We start from the raw sequence: 25,809 nt of genomic DNA, 5'->3' as shown, positions 1-25,809 counted from the left end.
TGTCCCAGTTGTCCCACATCCTAGCGCTATAACCTGAGGCAAGTTACTTAACCCCCTCAGTGTCCCCATATGTTAAAGAGGCCTTATAATAGCTCTTACTTCATAAAGTCTTGGAGGAGCTACTGCCTGAGCACTTAGAACAAAGAACAATACCTGGCATTTAAGAGCTCAATCAATCTTTGCTTATGTTTTCTAGACCCTCTCCAATGCTTCTTTCAAGCTACAACAAAAACTAGGTGCAGCATTGTAACCACAGAGAGTAACATGAGTTCAAAGGAGGTATTGTGTTTTGACTTGCTTCATTTCCGATGCTGTTCCTGAATATGCCAAGTTTTTTCTTAGCCCTCTTGGATATGATAGCACACAGGTTAATGTCTTCAGTAAAATAAAAGCTTCTATAACCAGTTTCTCAGTAAATTGACAATGCTATCTATATCATCCTGTCTGAATTGGGTTTTGTCTAAATGATTTACCTATTATTGCTTCACCTCAAAGCTCATTGGAGACTTTTACCCTAACATAAACAAAAGTTTTTTGGAATCATATAATCAAAAAATTCTATATATCTAGCAACAGACATTTGGAAATCCTCTAGTTCAAATTACTTATAGTCAGTCCACACTACAATTCAAGAAATTGACTTTTTAAAAAATTAAATACCTCTTCCAAAATGACAAAGATATTGCAGTGGGTTTCTTTTCCCTAATATACTGAATTATCTCCCTTTTCTGCACTTCATTCTAATTAAGGAAGCAATCTATTGTCCAAAATAGTTTGACATAATAGTATAAATGCAGCTTTCCAATCACACTAAAGGTCTCCTGAGTTGTTCTGCTCACCACCAATCAGGAATCTTTACTGGAAGCTTGTTCCTGATTGGTTAAAGTCGCTGTAACAGTAGAATGCCGAGGAATAAACAAAAAAGCATAGCAACAACTGAATTTGCTGTCTCACTACCCTCAGCCTGGGCCAGCCTGGACTCCTTCATCCCAAATGAGGTGGCCTCTACATTTTATATGAAGGCTTTGATTTTCCATTCAACTGTGATCCATCTTCTAACATGGCAATCCAATACAGATGGGAAGATAAAACTGAACAACACAGCTAAAATAAAGTGTATTCCCAGGTAAAATAGACGAATGCTTTAATTTGAAATGAGTAAGTGTCATGAGCTTGAGTTGCAAGGCAAAGTACCAGGGCACCAGAACTCTTATCTATGGGCAGTGTCACCAGTTCCTACTAGTGGCAGGCATGGTGGGTGACACAAGGCACTGCAGTTGTGAACTCTCAGCCAGAGAGGACTTGCAAAGGGCTCTCATCATGAATCCCTCGCCGTGGAAACAGACATGGAGGATGGTTGTGCCTCTTGTACCTATGGAAGGCTCTGGTTTCCCAGAAAGAATATGCACCTCCCAGGGCTGGTAGTTTGCTGCCCTATCCCTAGGCTAATGCGGGGAGGTTGCTTTTTATAATGAATGCCAAATGAGAGTGGAGTCCTTTTGCACTTTTCTGGATGAAAATATTTTTACCATCTTGTTTTTTATTCTTGTTTACAGGATACACATTGTGGAAACAGGATGAAGTTGACCAGTGAAAAGTTGCCCAAGAACCCCTTTTATACCTCTCTATCCCAATACGGAGCTAAGAACCCAAAATTCTTCCAATGGAGGAAGGAAAAGACTGGTACAAATTCTGATAATATTCTCACTAAAAGTCCATTCTGTACACCAGAGCAAAAAAAGACAAGACATAGGAGTCTCACTGCTGTCAAGGAAGTGGTTAACTTTACTGTTCTTTTTAGCTTTCCTGTAAGAATCTGAGAAATTGCTGCTTATCTGGTACCAAATCATCAGTGGAGAAGTCTCATAATTAGATTCTAATCCTGGTTTTACTCTTAGGATTTTAGGACACCCTTCTGGAAAAGAAAAGCCAGATGTCACTTTTATTTTATTTATTTATTTATTTATTTTTTTAAATTTTTATTTACTTATGATAGTCACATAGAGAGAGAGAGAGAGAGGCAAAGACACAGGCAGAGGGAGAAGCAGGCTCCATGCACCGGGAGCCCGACGTGGGATTCGATCCCGGGTCTCCAGGATCGCGTCCTGGGCCAAAGGCAGGCGCCAAACCGCTGCGCCACCCAGGGATCCCAGATGTCACTTTTATTAAAGAAAACATTGCCATACTTCCAATTGTCATTGAAAGCTGCCATTTTGTTTCTGTAGATCTACTAATATTAAATTGAGGATGGTTACTAGCTCATTTGGTTAGAGTAGTCCAAATTAAAGCTCAAATTAAGAATTTCACTCATCCACAGGTAGCTTTGCCTAAAGAACTACACACAGCATTGCTAGAGCTCCTGCCTAGTAGTAAATTGGGTTAGTTTGGAAACCATCAACACATACTTGATTTTACAAGGCACGGGGTTAGGTGCTGTGATGTTTTTCCCTTGAGCTAAGGAGGCCAGTTTTATGAATGAGAACTAGGAAGGAAACTAGTATAAATGGGTCACCTGGGTGGCTCAGCAGTTGAATTTGCAGTTGAAATTTGAAGAACCTGCCTTCAGCTCAGGTTGTGATCCTGGAATCTGGAATCAAGTCCTGCATCGGGCTCCCTGCATGGAGCCTGCTTCTCCCTCTGCCTGTGTCTCTGCCTCTCTCTGTGTGTCTCTCATGAGTAAATAAATAACTCTTAAAAAAAAAAAAAACTAGTATAAACAGTGCCAGATGAGTTCTGTATAATTCATGACTTCAAGAGAGGAAATTCATTTCGTATGGATAAAGATGGAATTCTTTACCTTTTAAAAACCAGATCATTACAGCCATGCAAATTTGGTGGATAAGGCATTGCAGCTCTTGAAGGAAAGAATAAGAAGAGGGGATGCTCTGGCATATTTCCTCCGAGGCCAACTATATTTTGAAGAGGTATCATTTCCTGTTTTCTTTTTTAAAAATGTATTTAAATTCAGTTTAGTTAACATTGTTAACTATTGTATTATTCGTTTCAGGGGCAGGCAGAATTTAGTGATTCATCAGTTGTGTATAACACCCAGTGCTCACTCCATCATGTACCCTCCTTAATGCCCATCACCCAATTACCCCATCCCCCCACCCCTCTCCCCTATAGCCACCCTCAGTTTGTTCCCTAGAGTTAAGAGTCTTATGGTTTGCCTCCTTATCTGTTTTTATTTTATTTTTTCCTGTTTTCATTTCATATAATGCTATTGTTGGATCCTCATAGCAAAATTTCCCATAGAGCTCCTTAGGTTGTTATGCAGAGGGATTTCTGGCAAATACCATAGGTTATGGTTGTGGCTTTAAGTACACCGTTAAGGAGATATTTGACCTTCCTCCATAAAAGCCATTCTAATGCAAGTCATTTATAGGAGTCATTCTAGTATAAAATCCATTCTCATACTAAAAATTAAAAATATAATTTTTACTTTTGCCCCAACTAATTAACATCATTTACAAAATCTTTTCATATGAATAACTAAAGACCCTGTTTCTTATCTAGTACTTAGAGGCTTTATAGGTTCCTTTCTAGAGGTAGGAGGGAAGTGCCTTCTTTCTCCACATTATGCTGAAGCATCCTAAGGAGCAGATGTAGGAGGAACTGTGCAAAACCATCACTTAAATTTCCATAATATAGCATCAGTCCTTCATTGACCCCTGCGGGGTGATGTGAAATGGACCACCAGGTGTCCCCAATCCCTGACCACTCACTGAATATTTGGGCAGCTTTTAACCTATATCCTACTTACTCTTAAATCTGATGGCTCCATCATTCCTTCTGGCAACAAATATTTATTGAGGACTCATCATGCACCTGTCAACCATGAGGATAGCATAGGTTAAGAGCAAGATATCTTAGCTTGTAAACTGTGTAGCCTTGGGCACAAATACTTAACCTCATGGAGTCTCAGTTTTTTTCATCTGTAAAAGGGGGGTAATAATGTGCATTTCCTAGAACTATTGTGAAGATTGTATTCATTGTAAAAGTATTTACTAACAGAATAAGTGCTTTATAGGTGTTTACTATTATTATGCTAAACTAAGACCATATGGTGACAAGGGAACCAGAATGGTCCCCATTTCATAAAACTTAAAGTCTACCAGGGGAAGAAAATAGGTGAAGAAATAAGGAGGAGTACTATAAGAGCAGTTAACTGGGTACCATGATAGAGAATAATTTAGAAATAGGGTGGAAAGACACTGTGGTTGACACTAATTTGAAGAAAAGGAAATGAGCAGCACAAATAGCCAAGTGGAAGTGCATTACAGGTGGAGGTGAGAAAATGCAGTGTTTTGTTTCAGGGATGAGAGGGGGCTCTGTGAGCTCTGGGAATTGAGACCAACGTGGTAATCAGCAAGGCAAAGTATGACTCTAGATGAGCTTCGTGTAAATTGTAGTCAGAAGACATTGGAGTGTTTTGAATCTGTTAATGAGAACAGATTAGAAGTCAAGCATGGAACCAGTTTAGGGGAAATTATACTACTCCCGGCAACAGAGGATAGTGGTCTTGATCAGAGTGGCAGCAGTGGAAGCTAGGTCCTGGATTTATTTTGGAGACACAAATAAATATCATCATTGACCGAAAAATACAGAAGTGAGGAGGGTGAATTTTGAGAGGGCGATCAAGGGTTCAGGTTTTATATACACTGTGTTTATACTAATGGACCATTAGTCCATTAGTATCCACATAGACAGGCTTCAAAGTAGAAACTTACATGTTAAGAGTCTAAATCTCAAAGGAGAAGTCTGGATTCAAAGTATATATTTGAGATTTTCCAGCATGTAGATGGCATTGAAAATCATAAAAAACTAACACGGCCTCCTTTCTTTTCCTTCCTATTGAGTATTCTCACTTTTCCAGCTCTCTCCCATCTAAGCCAAACATTGGAGAAAGGAGAAAGAGTCTTAACAACTAGGTCATTAACTCATTATAATGTGTTCTTTAAAATTAGTATTTGTTAGTATTTTAATACAGTTTTTATTAGTTTTATTAATTTGTTGACTAATTATAGTTTATGAAAAAAGGAATTCAGTTGTTTTTGTATCTTCCAGAAGTTGTCTTTCTCTGGTCTTCTCTACCTAAGTAATAGCCATCTAATTCAGTAACACACTTTCTTTCCACAATTACACATGATTCATTCTTTAGTGTAAGGCATTTTCCTTGGTGGATTACGATATAAGCCCTATTAGTTCCTCACACCTCAGTATCAGATAACTGCCAAGGAATCTTAAAACATGTAGGTTTCTATAGGAAGTATGGGAGAATGATAATTTTAGAGAATCACATTTGTTTTTCCATGTCTTCTCCCTAACTGGAGAACTGCAGTACTGGAGGACATGAGCCATAGTAATAGTGGATATCTAATAATAGTGGATATATCCTGATGTTCACATTTTCCCTTGACTCTCTGGTCCCAGCTCTGATGTTTCTTAAACTCCAGGAGTGGTGGGGGACATGGCAAGACGGATTGAGCAGAGGGCTCGCTGCCATTTTGAGAGAAGTTTGGCAATATCCAAAAGTACCAGTATAAGCAAAAGAGAGTCTTGCCCCAATTTTTCCTGGGCACTTCCCCCAGGTGCCATATCCAGGTCTCTTTAATTGATTTTATAGCATGTTTACTGGTGTCGATGCCATACTTGCAAATTCCATAAATTAGTTGCTGTCTTTTGTTATATTTGGTTCTTTTAGCTAAATTTGGGTGGGAGTTAAATATTTGGGATTACTTTAAGGTAATAGTAAAAATAACTCAATATTTCCTGAGCTTCTAGGGATGGTATGAAGAAGCATTAGAACAGTTTGAAGAAATCAAGGAAAAAGACCATCAAGCAACTTACCAGCTAGGAGTAATGTATTACGATGGGCTGGGGACACCTATAGATGCTGTAAGTTGCTGTTTCGTTCAATGTTTAAGATTTCATTGTTAGTGGATTATTTGATATAATTATTTATATTTTAATAATATATTTCTGTGCTTAATTTTAATATCTACCCTTTTAGCATTTCAAGGATAGCAGTATTCACTTTTACATTTATGTGAAAAAACAAAATTTCTTTTTGCCCCTTCCTCACTACCTCTGTCAATAACACTTATATTTTAAAACATTTTCCTTTATTTTTAAAAGTTATTCCAAAACTACCTGGAGAAAAGTTAGAAAATGAGCAAAAATAGGATCACCAAATTCTACTACCAATGTGAATCTGGTTATTATTCTACAGTATATCCTTCAATGTATCACACCAGGCAAAAAATTATATATATATATATATATAATTTTATATATTGTACATCTTTCTGGTCATTTGTCTTCACTATATACATATATTGAGTGTGTGTACATTTTTTCAATGTAGGACGACGATACCATACATGTTTTTAAATATCCCTTTTCACCTAACAATTTTGAATATCTTTCTCCTTGTCAATAAATAGAGTCTATTATCATTTTAATACCTACATAATTAATATGTATCAATAATATTTCTAGGCTTCATTTGCTTGTGCATGTTTAAAGTTAAAGAAAAGAATAAACTAAGCTATGAGGTTTTGGAGAGCAGTATTACAGTTTTCTCTCTTCTTTATTTTTTAGTTTTTCTTTTTGGTCTCATTTTACAGGGAAATTTCATACACTATCATAAAAATTAGGAATTTACTTTAAAAATTTTCAAAGATATTCAGAAGTTTGTTTCTCTGTTCACTAGCAAAGCTCTTCTCTCCATAATGGTCTATTAAAAATTTGTGAAAAATTATATGCTTTCAAATCCTCTCTTCACTACTTACAAGAAGTATGATCTTTGGGAAATTATTTCTGGTCTGTAGTTTCCTCATTTGTAAAATGAGGATAAATGAACCTAAGTTAGAGATACATCTGCCATTTCCCTACACCCCTGGCCATGGCCATCCTGGGTAATTGATCAGAGCCCCCTTTCTAGCTGAATCCAGACATAGCCTCAGAACTTTAATCAATACAAAGCTTTAAGGTTACATTACCAATTCAATCCACTGGAGGCAGCATACAAAATAAAACCCATTAACCTCACATAGTTGTTAATGAGATTGAACCACATGTAAAATAACGTAAGACACAGGTAGAAGGTATCCAGTGTTTTCTTTCCAGACTTTATGTTGTATAGAGTCAACAATGAGGACTGTTCTTTAATTCCTGAAATTCTTCACTTTTACTTTTTTATAATCATAGCATGTGAAATAAGTAAATGGTTAAAAAAATTAATATTTCCATTAAATGTTTTATTTTAACCTATTCATAGTTTAACCTGTTAAAAGCATAGTAACAGGTGGGATCCATGACTCCATTGCCCCTCCTATGAATTGAATGAACACAATTGACCACATCCTTCTTGAAACATGTTCCTCTAAGATTCTCTCCCATGCTTTGTATACCTCTTTGCACCATCTTCTATGTGTTTGTGATACAATTTTCCCTGTTCACCTCTTCACAGCCACTCCCTGCCCTTTGCTAGCTGCTTCTAAGTGTTGAAGCGTGTCAGAACCTGAGTCCCCGCTGTCCTTTACTTACTCTCTTGTTCTAAGCTCAATCAGTCCCATGGCTAACACTACTTATACCTTTTTTTAAAAAGACTTTACTTGAGAGAGAGTGTGTACACATACAAGTGAGGGGAGGGGCAGAGGGAGAAGCAGGCTCCCTGCTGAGCAGAGTCCAACATGGGGCTCCATCCCAGGACCGTGAGATCATGACCTGAGCTGAAGACAGACACTTAACTGACTGAACCACCCAGGCCCCCCTCATTACCTGTACTTTTAAAAGACTTCCAAATTATCGTCTTCACCCCAAAACCTCATGCTGAGGTCTATACAGCCAACTGCCTGTCTCTCCCTAGATAGTTTAGTAAGCATCTCCTGGTCTCTCTGAGTCCACATCTACTTAACTTATAAATCTGTTGCTTGAAACACACACAAATTCTGTTTAAGGCAGTGGAGTTTCTTTGTGCCCTGGTACCACTCACAGAGGTCATCGTCATCCTTGGAATTGCCTTAAAGGGCACAAAAGCGGTGTTTATGCAGTGTGAGCACCTCCTCTACAGTCCCCGAGGTGCGTGCTACTCTTGTGACTTATCCAGCTCTGGTTTATTTTGATTCATTGTCTTATTCACTCACTCTTTCATTTCACAAACATTTACGAGGCAGAACAGTCTGAGATGCTGGAGAAGCAAAGATGAGCATGAAAAGGAAGGCATAGTCTTGAGAATGACTGTGAGTGCAGTTGTGGGTCCGGGACTGGGACAGATGCAGTATTAGGCACAGAGCCAAGGCCAGGGGAGTCTTCACAGAGCAGCTGCCATGTACTGACTCTCAGAAGGAAGCACAGCATGTAAGGTAAGGAATGGCAGATGGATGGAGGGAGCAATGGTAGGACACCTGATTCAGGAACCTGGACCTGACTTCCTCAGCCAGCCCTTCACATGTTTACTAACCCAACTAGTCTTGGCACAACTACCCATGACCCATGCTCTATAGACATAGGAAGCCAGGCACTTAAAAGTTCTCTATATAGAAACTTGGGCCAGCACAGTAATCTCAATGCCAATTCTGCATCCATTTAACCATACTCTTTGAGGCAGTTGCCACCTAATCTCTTTGGCCTTTCCAGAGAACTTTCCTAGAGAAAGATCCTATCGAAGAAAAATTATGGTGGCAGCTGTTAAGGTGATAAAATATTTGCCATGGTTACAAACAAAATCAATAATACATTAGAAGAATGAGGTATCATAACCAAGCAAAATTTAGCCCAGATATTTAACAATTCAATATAAGGAAATCTATGAATATACCACTTTAGTAGCTTGAATAAAAGACACCCTGTATTGAAAAAGCATTTCATAAACCCCAGAACTTCTCATAATGAAAACTTTTAAAAAACAGTACTAGGAAAACAAACAAACAAACAAACAGTACTAGGAAGTGTGTTTCCTTATAACTTAGGAGTAGCCAAAGCCCAAACTAGGGAGTCTTGTTTCCATTGCACCTACTCCTACCGTCTCTTGAATATCTTTCAGATCTGTCCCCAGTCCTTTATGCCCACTCCTTCTTTTCCAGTTCAGCCTCACAGTACCCCTTACCTGGGTTATTTCAGAAACAGATCCCCAACTTCTTGCCCTTGTCCCAAATTCATTATTCAAACTGCCACCGAAGTTATCTTTCCAAAATCCAAATCTGATGACATCCTGTCCATCTTTCAAAAACTTCAATGCTGGACGTAAATAGAAGGGCATGATTTGGAGTGTTCCCATGGACAGCCAGCCAGCTGGCCACCAAGAGACGACATAAAGTAACATTTACTTGGTTAATTCAAATTCAAATTCAAATTCTTGGTAAATAATTCCATTGTAAATCCTCACACTAGTCCCAAGTTTCCTGAATCTATCAGATTGCTGCCCACAGGGGTCCCTACCAGGTATCATGAGGCTAACCCACTGTGACTGTTCCTGAACTTGATATCAGAATTCCATTCAGAACCCTGACTTCACTTGGTCCCACCAGGCCTCACAGCTGTATCATCTGTGGCCACCACACGCATTGTATATCTTTCTGGTCATTTGTTTTCTTACACATTCTTGACTCCGTATTGCATTCTGCTTCCTCCCCTGTTCTCACAGCTGCTCTCCCTCCTAAACATTCCAGCTGGCAAATCCTCAGCCTTTTCTCAGACTATTTCATTCGCCTCCTTACCTTATCAGAAAGTTAGCTGTCCCACGTCCACCCCTCTGTAGGTCGAGGGCTCTCCTGCCACATCGCTATGTACCACAGCGCGCAAAGGCGAAACTGGCATCATTTTCATCTCCCACTTCATTTTCCAGCTATTATCTCTCCTCCGCCCCATGCACAAAGAACCAACTTCGAAATCCATACCAACTTAACAACTTTCCCAGTTCTGTCCATTTCCTAGTCATTGGTCATTCTCTAACATTAAGTTGAATATCTTGATTTTGGGTTTCTACTTTTCCTCCGTGTATTGTTCCATCATCATTTTATCTGATATTTGAACTAAGAACCAAGCAACAAGAGGGAGAAACCCCTCTTGTATACAGATCTGGGGAATCACATTCCAGACAAAGGAAATATGTTAAGGTCTGAGAAAGAAGGCAGGCACAACTGGAATGTTGTCACACCAGTGAGACAGGGTCAGACCACAGGGGACTTGGTAAACTAGGGCTTATGTTATCAATGTAGTGTGAAAACACTGAAAGGGAGTCAAATTCATAGGATTTCTATTTTTTAAAAAATCATGTTGTCTGTTGTGTGGAGAATGGATAGAATGGAGGCAGGAGTAGAAGCAGGAAGCTAGTTGGGAAGCCACTGCAGTTCAGATAAACCACTTAAACTAAAGTACCATCATGGAAATAGAGAAAAGGGGACAAATTTAGGATATGTTTTTCTTTTTTTAATATTTTATTTATTTATTAATGAGAGATACGGGCAGAGAGAGAAGCAGGCTCCCTGTGGGGAGCCTGATGTGAGACTCAATCCCAGGACCCCGGGATCATGCCCTGAGCTGAAAGCAGACACTCAACCACTGAGCCACCCAGGCATCCCAGGATATACTTTGTTGTTGTTGTTGTTAACTTTTATTTATTTATGATAGTCACAGAGAGAGAGAGAGAGAGAGAGGCAGAGACATAGGCAGAGGGAGAAGCAGGCTCCATGCACTGGGAGCCTGACGTGGGATTCGATCCCGGGTCTCCAGGATCGCGCCCTGGGCCAGAGGCAGGCGCTAAACCGCTGCGCCACCCAAGGATCCCCCAGGATATACTTTTAAGAGGATACAGGTCTTCTGGTGGACTAGGAGAGCGGTAGGAATAATACATAATAATAAATAAGGGAAGGAATCAAGAAAGATGTTGGCATTTAACAACAAAGGGATAACTAAGGGAGGAGCAGGTTTGGAAGTAACAAGAAAACCTAAATGTTTGTTTCCACATTACCTCTGAAGTCGCCTGTACAGAGATGTCAAATAGTCTGGAGATCAGTGATGCAGTTGGGACTGGTCAACTCAGCAGGGGGCTATCTGAGCAGGGGCAGTTAGGGCACCAGACTGGATATGGTTGCTGAATGAGTGGATGCAGAGAATAGGAAAAGGTGAAGACAGAGACGGTCAGAAGGGAAAGGACAGCCAGCAAAGGAGAATAGAGAGGAGCCGCCAGGGAGAAGGGAGGGAGATCAGGAGTGTGTGGTAAAGGGGAAGTCAGATGATAAAACTGGTTCAAGAGAGAGTGATCAACCGTCTCAAATTCTGCTGAAGTGAGTATCATGAAAACTGAGCACTTACTATTAGGCATATTAGATGAATCTCACTGGAGACTCTGACAAGCCTTCTCAGTGGTGGAGTGCTAAGGGACCAACGTCAGGGTGGACTGAGGAATGGTATGGACATGAGGACGTGGACTTAAGCACTGAGTTTTGTCACAACGCAGAACAAATACATGTGCAATAATGAGGGGATCATAGACTTGAGGGGGGTTCCACCCCAGATCCGAGATACCACAGTATATTTGTAAGTCGATGCACAAGATCTATTCCAGAGGGAAAAAATGCTGAATCGAGTAAATTCACAGATTTGTTTCTTTTGATTTTCTCTTTTTCTCAGTGAAATAAAAGTGAAGCCATGTGCTTACATCAGCAGTACGTATACTAAAACTGGAATGACAGAAAATTAGCATAGTTCTTGTGTACAAGGATGACACACAAGTCATGAACCACTTCTTTTTTTATATATATAAAAACATAAATAAAAATTTTTTTTTAAATTTTTTTATTTATTTATGATAGTCATACAGAGAGAAAGAGAGAGAGGCAGAGACACAGGCAGAGGGAGAAGCAGGCTCCATGCACCGGGAGCCTGATGTGGGATTCGATCCCGGGTCTCCAGGATCGCGCCCTGGGCCAAAGGCAGGCGCCAAACCGCTGCGCCACCCAGGGATCCTATAAATAAAAATTTTTAAAAGGTGAAGCCATGAGCTGAGAATGAGGGCCAGGACAGCGAGCAGTGGAAGCGTGAAGAGGAAGGATAAGGTCTGAAATAGTATCTTCTCTACCAGGCAAGTGGGAGGGAGAATTGATGAGACAAATTGGTGGTGTTGTTTGCCAGGGCTGAGCGCTCACTCTGAAATCTGTGATCACAGATTTAAAGAAGGACCTGTCACCACGGCTGTGTTCTTGAATGCAGCCAGGTAGGCAGAGAAATGGTTTATTTGCCAGATAAATGAGTACCAAAGAGGGAAAGAGGAACAAAGAAATGAGTATGGTCACAGATACAGAATAAACTGAAAGTATGGGAATTTAAAACACAAAGAAGATTGGCAGATTCAAGGGCTGGCATATGGCAACCCCATAATAGAATGGCTTGAATGTAATTACATATGGAGGCCGGAGGAGCATGAAGAAGATCGCCTATGCAGGCCACCCCCTTACCTAGAATTACAGTGTTAGCTTGATCATACTCATAACCCACAATACAGGGGCAAAGATCTAACTCTTAAGTTTTATCACTTTCTTTTAGAAAAAAGAACTTTTGCTAAGTTCTTGATACTAATTTCATTTAGAGTCTGGTTGAACCATGATGCTTTGTGTGGTAGACTTGAACTGTATTCTTCAGGAAGCATTCAAAGGTCATTATTACCCCACAGAGATAACAATCACATGAGAGCCCCAACATCTGGGGAAGCTACAAATGGAAACTGGAAATAGTGCTTGGAGAAAAAAATGAGTAAAGCCACTAAATTTTGACTGAGACAAAATTGTGGTGAGGACAAGTTCACCTGTTTTAACTTTTCTTTCCCTATCTCATAGACTCCTAAAAAGGGTTTTTAAACACTTTCTTTAGGATAAGGCAATAAACATTTGAGTGTAATTTAGTGCCAGACAGCAGGAGATTTGACCTTATTAAATTCATGGTCTATGGCTCATCAGGCAGCAGGGGCTTCTGTTTTCCAGAGACACTATTTTTCTACATCTTACCTCTAACCACTCCCCAGATTTAACTTCATAAATTCATAAATTACATGCAATCAGAATCAAATTTCCTGTAAGATATTTTATGGCATGTGGCCAAATGATTAAAAATCCACATGAAGGCACCTGGGTGGCTCAGTCGGTTAAGCAGCTGACTTTGGCTCAGGTCATGATCCCAGGGTCCAGGTATCTTGTGTTGAGCTCCCTGGTCTGAGGGCAGCCTGCTTCTCCCTCTCCCTCAGCCTGCTACTCCCCCTGCTTGTGTTCTCTATCTCTGTCAAATAAATAAACAAAATATTTTTTTAAATTAAAAAAAAACCATAAAAATAAAAATTCATATGAAAGAGCAAGGAGCCAAATATACATTTGTAGTACTTAAAGCAATGTGGTTTTTGTTCAGGAATAAGGCAAAGATCAAAAGAACAAGAGTCCAGAAACAGATGTACATAGATATGTGGGTATTTAGCATATCATAAAATTGCTATTTTAAGTCTGTGAGAAATGGTGGTAGAACAATTTGATTACCTTTTTATTTTCTAGTTATATATACCTTTTTAAAATAGTTGCCCTAGAAATAACAATATGCACTTTTAACTTAGCATGATTTACATGGAGTTTATGAATTACTTCAGGTGAAATCTAGGAACCTTGAATAGTATGCTTTCATTTACCTGCCCATCCCCAATCTTTAGTGCTGTCATACTATACTTCTTAAATTTACATTATAAATCCCCAAATAGAAGACTGCTGTAATTTTTGCTTTAGTCATATCTTTTGAAGAAACTAAGAGGAAAACAATTATGCACACATGTATATATATGTATATCCTTTTATATTTGTTATATACTTACCATTTCTGGAACTCTTCATTCCTTCCTATCAACTTGAGTAGCCACCTGGCACCATATTCATTTCCTTTCAACCTGAAGAATTTCCTTTGAAGGGTATTTCTTACAGTACAGTTTGCAGGTGATGAATTCTTTCTGATTTTGATCATTTAAAAATGTCTTTAATCTGCCTTCATTTTTGATGAATTGTTTTGCTGGTTGAGTTTTTCTTTTCCACATTTTAAAAATGCTATTCCCAAATCTTCTGGCCTTCATTAACTCCCATGAGAAGCCAGTCACTACTTCTTCTATTGTCCCCCCCCCCACCAAGCTGGTTTTATTGAGATATAATGCTATATTAATTTAAGGTACATGTGCATACATATACACCACATCGTCCTTATCCATTCATCTATCAATTTTCATTATCTTTGAGTAAATACCCAGTAGTGGAATTACTGGATCATATGTGGTAGTTCATTTCTTAATTTTTTGAGGAACTTCCATACTGTTTTTTGCAGTGGTTGTACCAGTTTGCATTCCCACCAACAGTGCACAAGGGTTCCATTTTCTCTATATCTCACCCAACACTTGTTATTTCTTGTCTTTTTTATTTTAGCCATTCTGACAGGTATGAAGTGATATCTCATTGTGGTTTTGATTTGCATTTCCCTGATGATAAGGGATGTTGAATATCTTTCCATGTGTCTGTTGGCCATCTGTAGGTGTTCTTTGGTAAAATGGATATTCAGGTCTCCTGCCCATTTTTAAATTGGATTATTTGTGTGTGAGAGGGAGTTGGGTAAGTTATTTATATATTTTGGATATTAACTGCTTATCAAATATATCATTTGCAAATATCTTCTCCCACTCAGTTTTTGGCCTTTTCTTTTGGTGGTGGTTTTCTTCACTGTGCTGCAAAAAACTTTTGACATAGTATCAATAGTTTATTTTGGCTTTTGCTTCTCTTGCCTTAGGAGACACATCTAGAAAAATGTTGCTATGGCCAATGTCAGAGAAACACTACCTGTTTTTTAGGAATTTTATGGTTTCAGGTCTCACATTTAAGTCTTTAGTCCCTTTTGAGTTTATTTTTGTGTATGGTATTAGAAAGTGGTCCAGTTTCATTCTTTTACATGTAGCTGCCCAGTTTTTCCAGCACCATTTATGCTGGAAAAGACTGTCTTCCTCTCATTGTATATTTTTGCCTCCTTGGTCATACATATATCATGATTATATATAATTTTGGGTTTACTTCTGGGCTTTCTCTTCTGTTCCAGTAATCTATTGCTTTTGTGCCAGTACTATACTGTTTTTATTACTACAGCTTTATAGTATACCTTGAAATCTAGAATTGTGATACCTCTTGCTGTTCTTTACCAAGATTACTTTGCCTACTCAGAGTCTTTTGTGGTTCCAAGCTAATTTCAGTAATATTTGTTCTCCTGTTGTGAAAAATGCTGTTGGTATTTTGATAGGGGTTATACTGAATCTGTACATTACTTTGGGTAATATAGACATTTTAACAATGTAATTCTTCCAATCCAGGAGTATGGAATATCTTTCCATTTGTTTGTGTCATCTTCAATTTCCTTCATCAGTGTTTTATAGTTTTCATAGTATGGGTCTTTCAACTCTTTGGTTAAGTTTATTCCTAGGTATTTTATTCTGTTTGGTGCAACTGTAAATGGAGGTTTGTTGTTGTTGTTTTAAGGATTTTATTAGAGAGAGACAGAGAATGAATGGGAGAGGGGCAGAGGGAGAGAGAAAAGCAAACTTCCCGCTAAACAGGGAGCCTGACACAGGACTCTATCCCCAGGACCCTGAGATCATGACCTGAGCTGAAAGCAGACACTTAACCACACAGTGCTCCATGTAAATGGAATCTCTTAATTTCTTTCTACTACTTTTTTGTTAATGTGTAGACATACTACTGATTTCTGAGTATTAATTTTGTATCCTTCAACTTTACTGACTTCATTTACTACTTCCAGTAGTTTTTTGTGGAGTCTTTAGGATTTTCTACATTAAGTATTATGTCATCTGTAAACAGTCACCATTTAACCTATTTATCAAAATGAATACTTCTTTTTCTTGTCTGATTGCTGTGGCTAGGACTTCCAGGATTATGTTGAATAAAAGTAGTAAGAGTGGACATCTTTGTCTTGTTCCTGATTTTAGGGGAAAAGTTCTTGATTTTTTACCAGTAAGATATTAGCTGTAGGTTTTTCATATATGGCCTTTATCGTGTTGAGGTATGCTTTCTCTAAACATATTTTGTTGAGAGTTTTTATCATGACTGGATGTTGAATTTTATCAGATTTTTTTTTTCTGCATCTATTGAGATGATCATATGGTTTGTATCCTTTGTTTTGCTGATGTCGTGTATCTCGCTGATTGATTGTGAATACTGAACCATCCTTGCATCCCTGGAATAAGTCCCACTTGATTATGGTGAATGATCCTTTTAATGTATTGGTGGATTTGTTTTGCTAATATTTTGTTGAGGATTTTGCATCTATGTTCATCATGAATATTAGCCTGCAGTTTTCTGTTTTTGTGGTGTCTTTGGTTTTGACATCAGGTTAATGCTGGCCTCATTAAATGTATATGGAAACCTTCCTTCTTCTATTTTTTGGAATAGTTTGAGGAAAATAGGTTTTAACTTTTCTTTAAATGTTTGGTAGAATCTACCTATGAAGACATCTGTTCCTGGACTTTTTTGTTAGTTTTTTTATTATTGATTCTGTTTCGTTACTAGTCATCAATCTGATCATTTTTTAATTTCTTCTTGATTCAGTTTCAGAAGATTGTATGCTTCTAAAAATTTATCCATTTCTTTAAGGTTGTCCAATTTGTGAGCATATGTTTATCTTTTCAAAGAACTAGTTCTTGGTTTCATTTTTTTTTTCCAGTCCTCATTTATTTCTGCTCTGATATCTATTATTTCTTCCTTCTACATACCTTGGACTTTGTTCTTCCTTTTCTGTTTCCTTTAGATGTAAGGTTAGATTGTTTGAGCTTTTTATTGTTTCCTGAGGTAGGCCTTATTGTTATATATGTCCCTCTTAGAACTGCCTTTGCTATGTCCCAATATTTGGGAATGTTGTGTTTCCATTTTCATTTGTCTCCATGTATTTTGTTGATTTCTCTTTGCTTTGTTCACTCATGGTTGTTCATTATCATGTTGTTTAGCCTCCATGTGGTTCCCCCCCCTTTTCTTTTGTTCTTTCTAGTTTCATACTGTTGTAGTCAGAAAAGATGCACAGTATGACTTCATTCTTCTGAAGTACTAATCATATGGTTGTTCTCCTGCATTTAATGTGTCATTTTTCTCTGGCTGCTTTGAAGATTTCTTTGGCTTTCAGCAGTTTGACTATGATGTATGCCTAGGAAAGCTACTTTGTGTTTATCCAGACCGGTGTTCACTGAACTTCATGGATCCCTTTCATTTGCAGTTTTTAAGAGTAATCTCTCCTCCATCTTGTTGGGCTCTGATAAGTTTTCCAGCATCTCTAGAAAGTTGGGGAGTTTTTTGTAACCTACTTAAAAAACAAACAAACAAAAACAAACAAACAAAAAAAATTGCTCCAGATTTAGCTATCTGTGGAAGGATTTATACAATCACATCACTTGACTACCAGTAAACTCCCTCTTACTATTAGGTTTGGGAAGAAAAAGGCAGAAACCCATGTCACACATTCACAAAAATAAATCCTTATGAATTGGGACTCACTAGAAGGCAAATACCTTTATCTGCTATTACTGAGGTATTCAGCCAGCAACAGAACTTGGAGAGAGCAGTGAAGGATAAAAGCTAGAATGTAGTGCATAGAAAACGTGTGTTCTCTTATTTGGAGTGATGGTTGAAAGTTTGTGTCGACAGATTTTTTTGGAGGGGGCAGTGTCTTCTGTGAGCTCCTTGTGACTATGCAGATGTCATATGAAGATTAGCATATCGGATGTAAATTATCACTGAGCACTCTTACTGTGCTTGAAGGGAAAAGACAGTGTTTGGGGCTCACAAGTGTACTCTAATTATAAATGTGGAAGAGGTTACAGCTATTCTTGTATTTTGATAAGTTCTAAAAGCTGTACCCATGCAGAATAAAGGATCTAAAGTGGGAGGGAGGAGAGAAAAAAAACCATATTGAAACACATAGCAAGTCTGGAAGCTATAAAATGAGGGCAATGCCTTATATCCTGGAGCTCTGGAAATGTCTACTTGGGAGATGTATCCTCCCGTCCTCTCTCTCCTCTCTCCCTCTGTCCCTCCATCATTTCCAGCTCTGCAGACTAAAGCACAACCATCCTGTCTGGGCACAGAGTCATGACATCAAACATCATGTCAGAGGGTGAAGACTACAATATTATTGGGAGAAAGAATTTAGTCTGGGTAAAACTAAAAACTAGGGTTTTTGTTGTTGTTGTTCTTTTCCTTTGTGGAAGGAAAAAGGAGTGGAATATATGAAGAAAATTGTTGATTCTCCATGTCCCAAAGCAAGACACTTACAATTTGCAGCTGCCTACAACCTTGGAAGAGCTTATTATGAAGGGAAAGGCGTCAAACGATCAGATGAGGAAGCTGAAAGGTAGTTTTTAGCTGAGAACAAGATTTTTTTTTTTTTAAATCAAATGCTGACACAAAGAATAACTTGCCTTGCCTTTCTCTTTTAGACTGTGGCTTTTTGCTGCAGACAATGGAAATCCAAAAGCTAGTGTGAAGGCTCAAAGTATCCTAGGATTGTATTATTCAACAAAAGAGCCTAAAGATTTAGAAAAGGTAACACTGATCTATTTGTTTTTAATGTTAGCACATACAGATTAGTATTTATTTCACTATTTCTTTTTTGAACGGTGGGTGGTGAAGACTGAATGTTCAGTTTAAAGATTTCTTATAGTTCTTTAAAATGTAAAGAAAGTTTACATTTTAGCATCTCAAAGCTCATTTCACCCTTTATTCATCCTCCCTTCTACGAAAGGAGTCCACAGATGTGAGAACATTTCGTATGCTATAAAAAGTCACACAAACAAAATAATAAAAACAAAATACCATGAAAGCTAAGAGAGTCCTGAAATATAGCCCAAATCCTTCACATGTGAATAAATTAAAATTAATTTGTTCTGAGAAAGTAATGATGCTAAGAAGTAAAATACACCAAAAACCCCTAGCTAAAATTAAATCCATGTAAGGTTTTTACAGAAATACAATCTCTTTATTCATTAATGACAAATATTTTCTAAGAAATCCTATGGGGAGAAGGAAATGTAGAGCCAAGTCCTACTGTAAAAGGCATTAAGGACAAACATATAAGAAACACATAGCAACCAAGACCCTCTTCGGATAACTGAACAGCCACTTGGAAATAATTTTTTGAACTAATTCATATTCATTGTAGCTGCATATTGGGCAAATGTACTCACGACCACCTGCAGCTTTTATCTTGGTTGCCTCTGATCTCAGTGGGCACCATCTCTTGAGATCCACCTGGAGCTCTGTCCCTCAGCCTCAGCTCTGCTCTCTCTGTTGTGCCTCATTGCAGGTGTGTCTCAAAGCCTAGCAGACACTTAGTTCCTACTTCCTACCTTCCTGATCCTCCAGAGAAATGTGAAACTCTTGAATCCTAAGACAGCTGCACTGTCTAGACTGTGACCTAACCTACACTGTGGGTAGAAAACAGATGGGCTCACCTTAGCATTCTCTCCTAGGTATGTGAAACTAGTGCTAACCTGAGACACACTCAAGGTGCTAGAACAGTGTCCTAGACATTAATTAATAGTGCCATCTTTTAATTACAGATCTTTCTTTCCAGTATTCCCTTACAATTTCCCCTGGTGAATAAGTTGAAATTATGTTCTTTCTTAGGCATTTTATTGGCACTCGGAGGCATGTGGCAATGGAAATCTGGAGTCCCAGGGTGCACTTGGACTAATGTATTTTTATGGACAAGGCATCCGCCAGGATACTGAAGCTGCCCTGGAGTGCTTAAGGGAAGCAGCAGAACGTGGAAATGTCTATGCTCAAGGGAATCTTGTGGAATACTACTATAAGATGAATTTTTTTACTAAGTGTGTTACATTTTCCAAAAGGTAAATAAGCTCCATGGAAGCATTTACAACATCTCCTACTAGATGTTCTGCACCCAGGTCTGTTCATAGAACTTGCCGCAATATTAGAAAAGATGGCTACTGAGCACTTGAAATGGGGCTAGTGCCTCTGAGGGCCGAACTGTTACATTTCATTGGATTTTAATTAATTTAAATAGCCATCTGTATTTAGTAGCTGCCATATTGAATAGTATAATTCTATGCCATTAGTCTTCAGGATTTCAGTGCTATTTGCTCTATATACCAGCTGAGCGATCTTAATCTAGTTTAACTTTTTTGGGACATCAATTTCCTTTTTTATAAAGAAGAAAATGCTTTACAGAATTATAAAAATGGTGTATATGAAGTACTTAACATAGTTTAGCATAACAGAAATGCTTGTTAAATATGTTTTAATTTCTTCCTAGACTCTTTAGGCACAAGTTCTATCACTGCACAATTGCAAGATAGCTTGATAAAGATTGTAAAATGAGAATAATGGTTAAAAGACGTCAACAAAAACAACAACAACAAAAAAGATGTCAACATTAACATTTCATAAAATAACATGGAGATTTCTCTGAGCCCATGTACTTTCCTACATTTATTTGCTCATAACTTAAAAAAGCAATGTACCAAGAAAAGCAAACCTGATGTCCTCTAGAGACACTATAAGGCCCTGCTGATGTTTCCCTCCCAATAATGCCTCACAGAGCTGCCAGGTCCCCCTCTTCCCTAGCCCAGGGTGAGGCAGCCATCTGCAACACAGGATGAAAGAGCTGGTTTTACCCTCTATCCCCCAGTATCATGGCTTCCAGGCAGTGGGCTACTTAAAAGTATGATCCCCAAAGTCCCAAATCTTCAAGTTAACACCAAGACTTTAAATCGTTCTTAAAATCTTTCAGACTTTCCATCATCGTCCACATTCCTATTCCCCATAATATCATGGGTGACATGGGGTTGAGTAGATTTCATTCTCACACAACTCTCCATACTTGTGTCAGGGTGAAAAAGGAGGACTTCTTTTTCTTACCCATTTTTAACAAAGATAGATGGGTAAGTTACAGTATGTTTTCTGATCCTATGTGACCAAAGTCCAAATTTAAGGCCAATGTTTGAATAAATGACCCAAAGAAATAGAAAATGCCTTCCCCCCATTGTTTAAATATGCAAAATGATATTAAGTTTAAAATATTAATGTTAAAAAAAAAAAGAAATACATCTTTTTCAGTGGTTGTTAAGCCCGATAAGTAGTATCAGAGAGGCTGTGATATAACCACTCTGGTGGTTCCTCTTCCCCTGGTTTTTAACTTTATATTTACCCTTCACCACATAATAAACAACTCAGTTCTCAAACGGGGAGAAATAAAGGATATCACTGGGGTACAAGGACAATTTCTGAACATGTCCTTTTTAACTTCACAATTAACCATCACAACAGGATTGCTGACTACGATGAGGTTCACGACATCCCCATGATAGCCCAGGTCACAGACTGTCTCCCGGAATTCATCATCAGGGGCATGGCCAAGGCATCCTTCTACCATGCCCGCTGCCTTCAGCTTGGCTTGGGTGTCACAAAGGATGAAGCAACAGCTAAACTCTACTTTTCTAAAGTAAGTAAGCCTAAGAACATATATAAATCGACCCAAATAGAAAATTTCTGAGCTTTTAGTTAAGCCTTGAACATCTTTATGGGTTAGCATCTTTTTCCTACTGAACTGTTGTGCAGATCACCAGTGTGGGAGGGGTTGTCAGACACAGGGATTATCTGCAGACAATTTGGCCAGATTCTTACAAACTCAGATGATAAAAAGTCCCATTTTAATGCAAATTATTGTCTCAGCACCCTGCTACTCTGCAGCCTCAGGCCCAGCACCAAGACCTTAAGGCCAGAATGCTGATGCCTTCTTCCACCCAGAAGTGTGAATCTATTCTCATTCTAGTACCTTAATGAAATCTAGTGTTGTGTTTTTATTTTTATTTTTTTGAAATCTAGTGTTTTAAAATGTCATGTATGACATCTGCCACACTTCAGAGGAGTTATGCATGAGTTTGAGTTAATCAGTGGAAATAAATCTTTTCATGTTTTAATTCATGTGCTTTAGACCCCAAATGGATTTCATGTCTAAAATCAAGCAACTAAAAAAGTGAGAAGGGGGTTGGGGACAGGAGGAGTCATTATGAATAAGTGCAAGTGCAAGTACGGTTTTTAAAAAACGAATGTGATAAAACTGTACATGCCTTAGTTAGGTCCATGACATCCATGAAGTCCAAACTAGAATTATTATCTTCTTAAAATTTATAAAGCAATTCGTGGGGTGCACAAGTTGTTTAGCTGGAGCAGGGAACAAGACAAGGAACCATTTCCTAAATCCTTTGCCTGAATCTGACTATAGTACAGCAGTGGTTCCCAAGCTTTTCTCTATCTTAAAATCACCTGGGGATCTTTTAAAAATTCCAAAGCCCAGACCTTATTTCAGAACAAATGAATCACGAGCTTTTCAGGGGAGCTCCAAAGTGCAGGAAACTTTGGAAACCCTAAGTTATTTTGTTTGAGATTAGAATTTCCAGAGCATTAAGTCCACATCAACACATAAATATAGGAACACAGTACACAAAAACAACTGATGTTTGAGATATTTACCACTACACCATCCTGTTAGTAAGAAAAATAGTTGTCTTTAACTTTTAAAAAAAATCGAAAAGCTCTCTGAATTATACCAATTTCCAAACCAAGTCAGTTTCAGGTTCTGTGCCATCCATCATGTCCTTTCTAAATAAATGCAAGCAGAGAAAAATCTGGGCCAAATATATCCTGAAATGTGTATATATTCATTCCAAATACAACAGTAGAGCAAACAGACTGCAGTCTTAAAACTATTTTCCACATGGTGGAAGATAAGATCCCATTACTCAATTTTGACTACTGTATTTTACAGAAGATGCTTTTAAAAATGGAGAAAATTCAAGAGTAGCAGGCCAGGGAAGGGTCTGGAATCCTGTCATATGAGCTGTGATAAGAGAAACTGAGTATTATATTCAGGAAAAAAAAGGACAGGAGAGGGTGGACAGTGGTCTTCACCAGACTGAAAGGCTGTCCTACAGAAAAGGAACAGCTGGGAAGGGAGCAGAACCATAGCCAAAGGCAGGTGTTAAGTGTGAAAAAGGTAAGGTCCTGGGGGTGTAGAGACTGTGTGTAGGGTCATAAGGTCGGGAGACCCAGGCCTGCTCTCAGCTCTGCCACCAACAGGATAGGTCACTGCCAGCTACTTTGCCTCTCTGGGTCTCCACGAAACCAGCTTCGTATATTCTCCTAGGACCTCTTCACTGAAGCTAAAGTATATGGAGGGAAATTTTAGCTTAGTGTAAAGAAAAATCTTCTAATACAACTGCTCAGGAAAGAAACAAAAGTTTTTCCTAGAAGACGTGACTTAGCAACCAAGCAGGTATCCAGTGACCAAGTGTCTGGATCTGATCTGGATCTGATCTGTGTCTAACCTCTGATGTCTCTTCCAAATTCTTGATGTTCTAGGCCGTTTTACATGCATTATTACTGCTCGCTTTTTACTTTATCATAATAAAATGTTATTTTAAAGTAAGATTATCATAGATGTTGCTATTCATATAAGATAGTAGCAAGTTTGGGCAGCCCCTGGTGGCTCAGCGGTTTAGCGCCGCCTTCAGTCCAGGGTGTGATCCTGGAGACCCGGATCGAGTCACAGGTTGGGCTCCCTGCATGGAGCCTGCTTCTCCCTCTGCCTGTGTCTCTGCCTCTCTCTCTCGCTCTCTCTCTCTCATGAATAAATAAATAAAATCTTTAAAAAAAAAAAAAAAGATAATAGCAAGCTTGAGGCTAAATGTTAATGCTTTCCATGTTACTTATTTTAATAATTTGTAACACAGAATGCTATCAGTGTGTAAATTCCCTTTATTCCCGGCACTGATAAAATTTTCTCTTTCAAGTCACAGCAGCATAGTTATTCTTAGTGTCATCTTTTTTGCATAGACTAATATGAACCTCCTTTACCAAGAAATCAAAATAGAAATGTATCTCAACTAAGAAATTCCCCTGAAATTCACTGTAGTTATTAAAAACAAACCAAAAACTTTTCTTAAATTTTAATAAGATACAACAATTCAAAATATATTTAAATAACTGATGCTTTATCTTTGATTTTTAAGGCTTGTCGTCTGAACCCTGCACTGGCAGAGGAACTTCACTGTTTACTTATTCGTCAAAGGATTTAGACCATGACACATTTCAACAAAGATCATCAACCCTAACACCTTAGAATGTGTGTATTTTCATAGGAGCTGTGTTTGGTTATATTCTGCAGCCCAAGTTACATTACCCTGGGTATTTTAAGCTGATGACATGTTACATTCATTCTTAAATCTGTAATTTTGCAACTCAAAACCCAGCTATAGGATCAAATTGCTAAGAGAGGCCCGAAAGAAGATCCAGCTTTTAGGCCTACAGACTGGCCTATGTCACATCAAATACAGAAAACCATTCCGTAAAGCAAATACCTTTTTCTTTTCTTTAAATAGAGCATCCAAAAGACTTAGTGCAGTCTTAGCTGTAATTCCTTCAGAAATATAAATGCCAACAAACATTAAAAAAAAAACAAACCACCATTTGAAAGTTTAATTCCTTAAATTTCTTTGATCCTTAGTTTTGTGAATTCTGGATAGATTATTAATTTTAATTTGTTGTCATTTAAAATTTTTAATTTGAGATTCACAAAACTAATAAGAAATAAAAAGAAATTTAAAGAAACTTTCAAATAATGTTAAATAAATTTGTGTAGCATTTATACTTCTGAAGAAATTAAAGTTACAACTGCACTAAGTCTTTCGGGATATCTTGTATTCTTAAAAAAGATTCTTATAAATAATTGGTTATTATAAACTTCAAAAAAAGTTTAAGAAATTGCTTAGAATCTGGCCTCTCCACATCTCCCTTAAAGATCTAAATGAGTAAAATAATGGCTATATTCCTGATAATTAAGTAAGATGTTTCTTTGTGCTTAGACTAATTTTTTAGAATTAAAAAAACCTTAAGTGTATGTCAAAGCAAGTAAATATGAGTCTCAAATCATCTATCAATATAAGAACTGCAATTAAATATGCTAAAAATTTAAATTAGCAGCAGGCTTTTCTTATATTAATGAAGTCTATGAAGACAAAAGTTGATAATAAAAACCGCGGGATCCAGATGGAGAAGATGGTATAGCGGTGTGCATCTGTGAAACATACTCTGAAAACACTGTCGTAAAGATACCTTCATGATGCTTTCTCTGTAAACATACTAGACTGATGTGACTTTATTTTATAAATCACAATCATCCTTTCTGAAAGTGGATCTAACCAAGATCTCATATTAGTATAACTAATACGCAGTCACTAAAGAAGTATCGTATGGGAGGAAATTACTTGTTCTTGTTTTACACTCTGGTTTTTCCGTGTTACTTGAACTTTGTTTTGTCTCTATATAAAAGAAAGCAATTTCCATAGACTCAGGCCTGTGTGATACCCTCAAAGGATCACATACTTCTCCCTTAAATCTCTGAAGACAGATAAACTTAAACCATCCCTGAAAACTAATCCTTTGCTTTTAAAACCTCTACTCAAGACTCTCTATCTTCCCCCACTAATATGTTTCAATATATCAAGTCCACGATAATATTTTGTAATACCTCGCTTAAATCTCTTTCTACAATATATAAGTCAACTTGCTTCGTATTTGTTCTCTTAATACCATCATGTGTAATATTCCTTCAACCATGTGAAGATCTAAATTCCCAACCAGTCTTTTCTCCTCACTTAATCCAGTCCCTTAAGCCTTTAAGAATCCTAAAATAGAAATGTAATAAGGCAGCGCTTGTTTG

At 38.0% G+C, this 25,809-nt stretch overlaps 1 protein-coding gene across 1 annotated transcript; it reads left to right on the top strand.

Moving 5' to 3' along the window:
- LOC121489759 (LRP2 binding protein) lies at window positions 1–24,527 on the top strand. Its single transcript, XM_041753080.1, has 10 exons — window positions 1–279; window positions 964–1,126; window positions 1,557–1,683; window positions 2,812–2,924; window positions 5,785–5,898; window positions 18,278–18,420; window positions 18,506–18,611; window positions 19,695–19,918; window positions 21,357–21,531; window positions 24,101–24,527. Exons 3-10 carry the CDS (start codon window positions 1,578–1,580, stop codon window positions 24,164–24,166), a joined length of 1,047 nt encoding a protein of 348 aa, XP_041609014.1. The 5' UTR covers window positions 1–279; window positions 964–1,126; window positions 1,557–1,577; the 3' UTR covers window positions 24,167–24,527.
- Window positions 24,528–25,809: the final 1,282 nt, after the last annotated feature.

The sequence above is a fragment of the Vulpes lagopus genome, chromosome 4, assembly GCF_018345385.1.
Source record: "Vulpes lagopus strain Blue_001 chromosome 4, ASM1834538v1, whole genome shotgun sequence".
NCBI lineage: Eukaryota > Metazoa > Chordata > Mammalia > Carnivora > Canidae > Vulpes > Vulpes lagopus.
This window is presented reverse-complemented; position numbering and strand designations above follow the sequence as displayed.

Coding starts and splice junctions, on each gene's coding strand:
- LOC121489759 (XM_041753080.1), top strand. CDS start 1,578: ATGAAGTTGACCAGTGAAAAGTTGCCCAAGAACCCCTTTTATACCTCT. Junction 1,684..2,811: donor ATGGAGGAAGGAAAAGACTG/GTACAAATTCTG, acceptor TTTAAAAACCAG/ATCATTACAGCCATGCAAAT. Junction 21,532..24,100: donor CTAAACTCTACTTTTCTAAA/GTAAGTAAGCCT, acceptor TTGATTTTTAAG/GCTTGTCGTCTGAACCCTGC.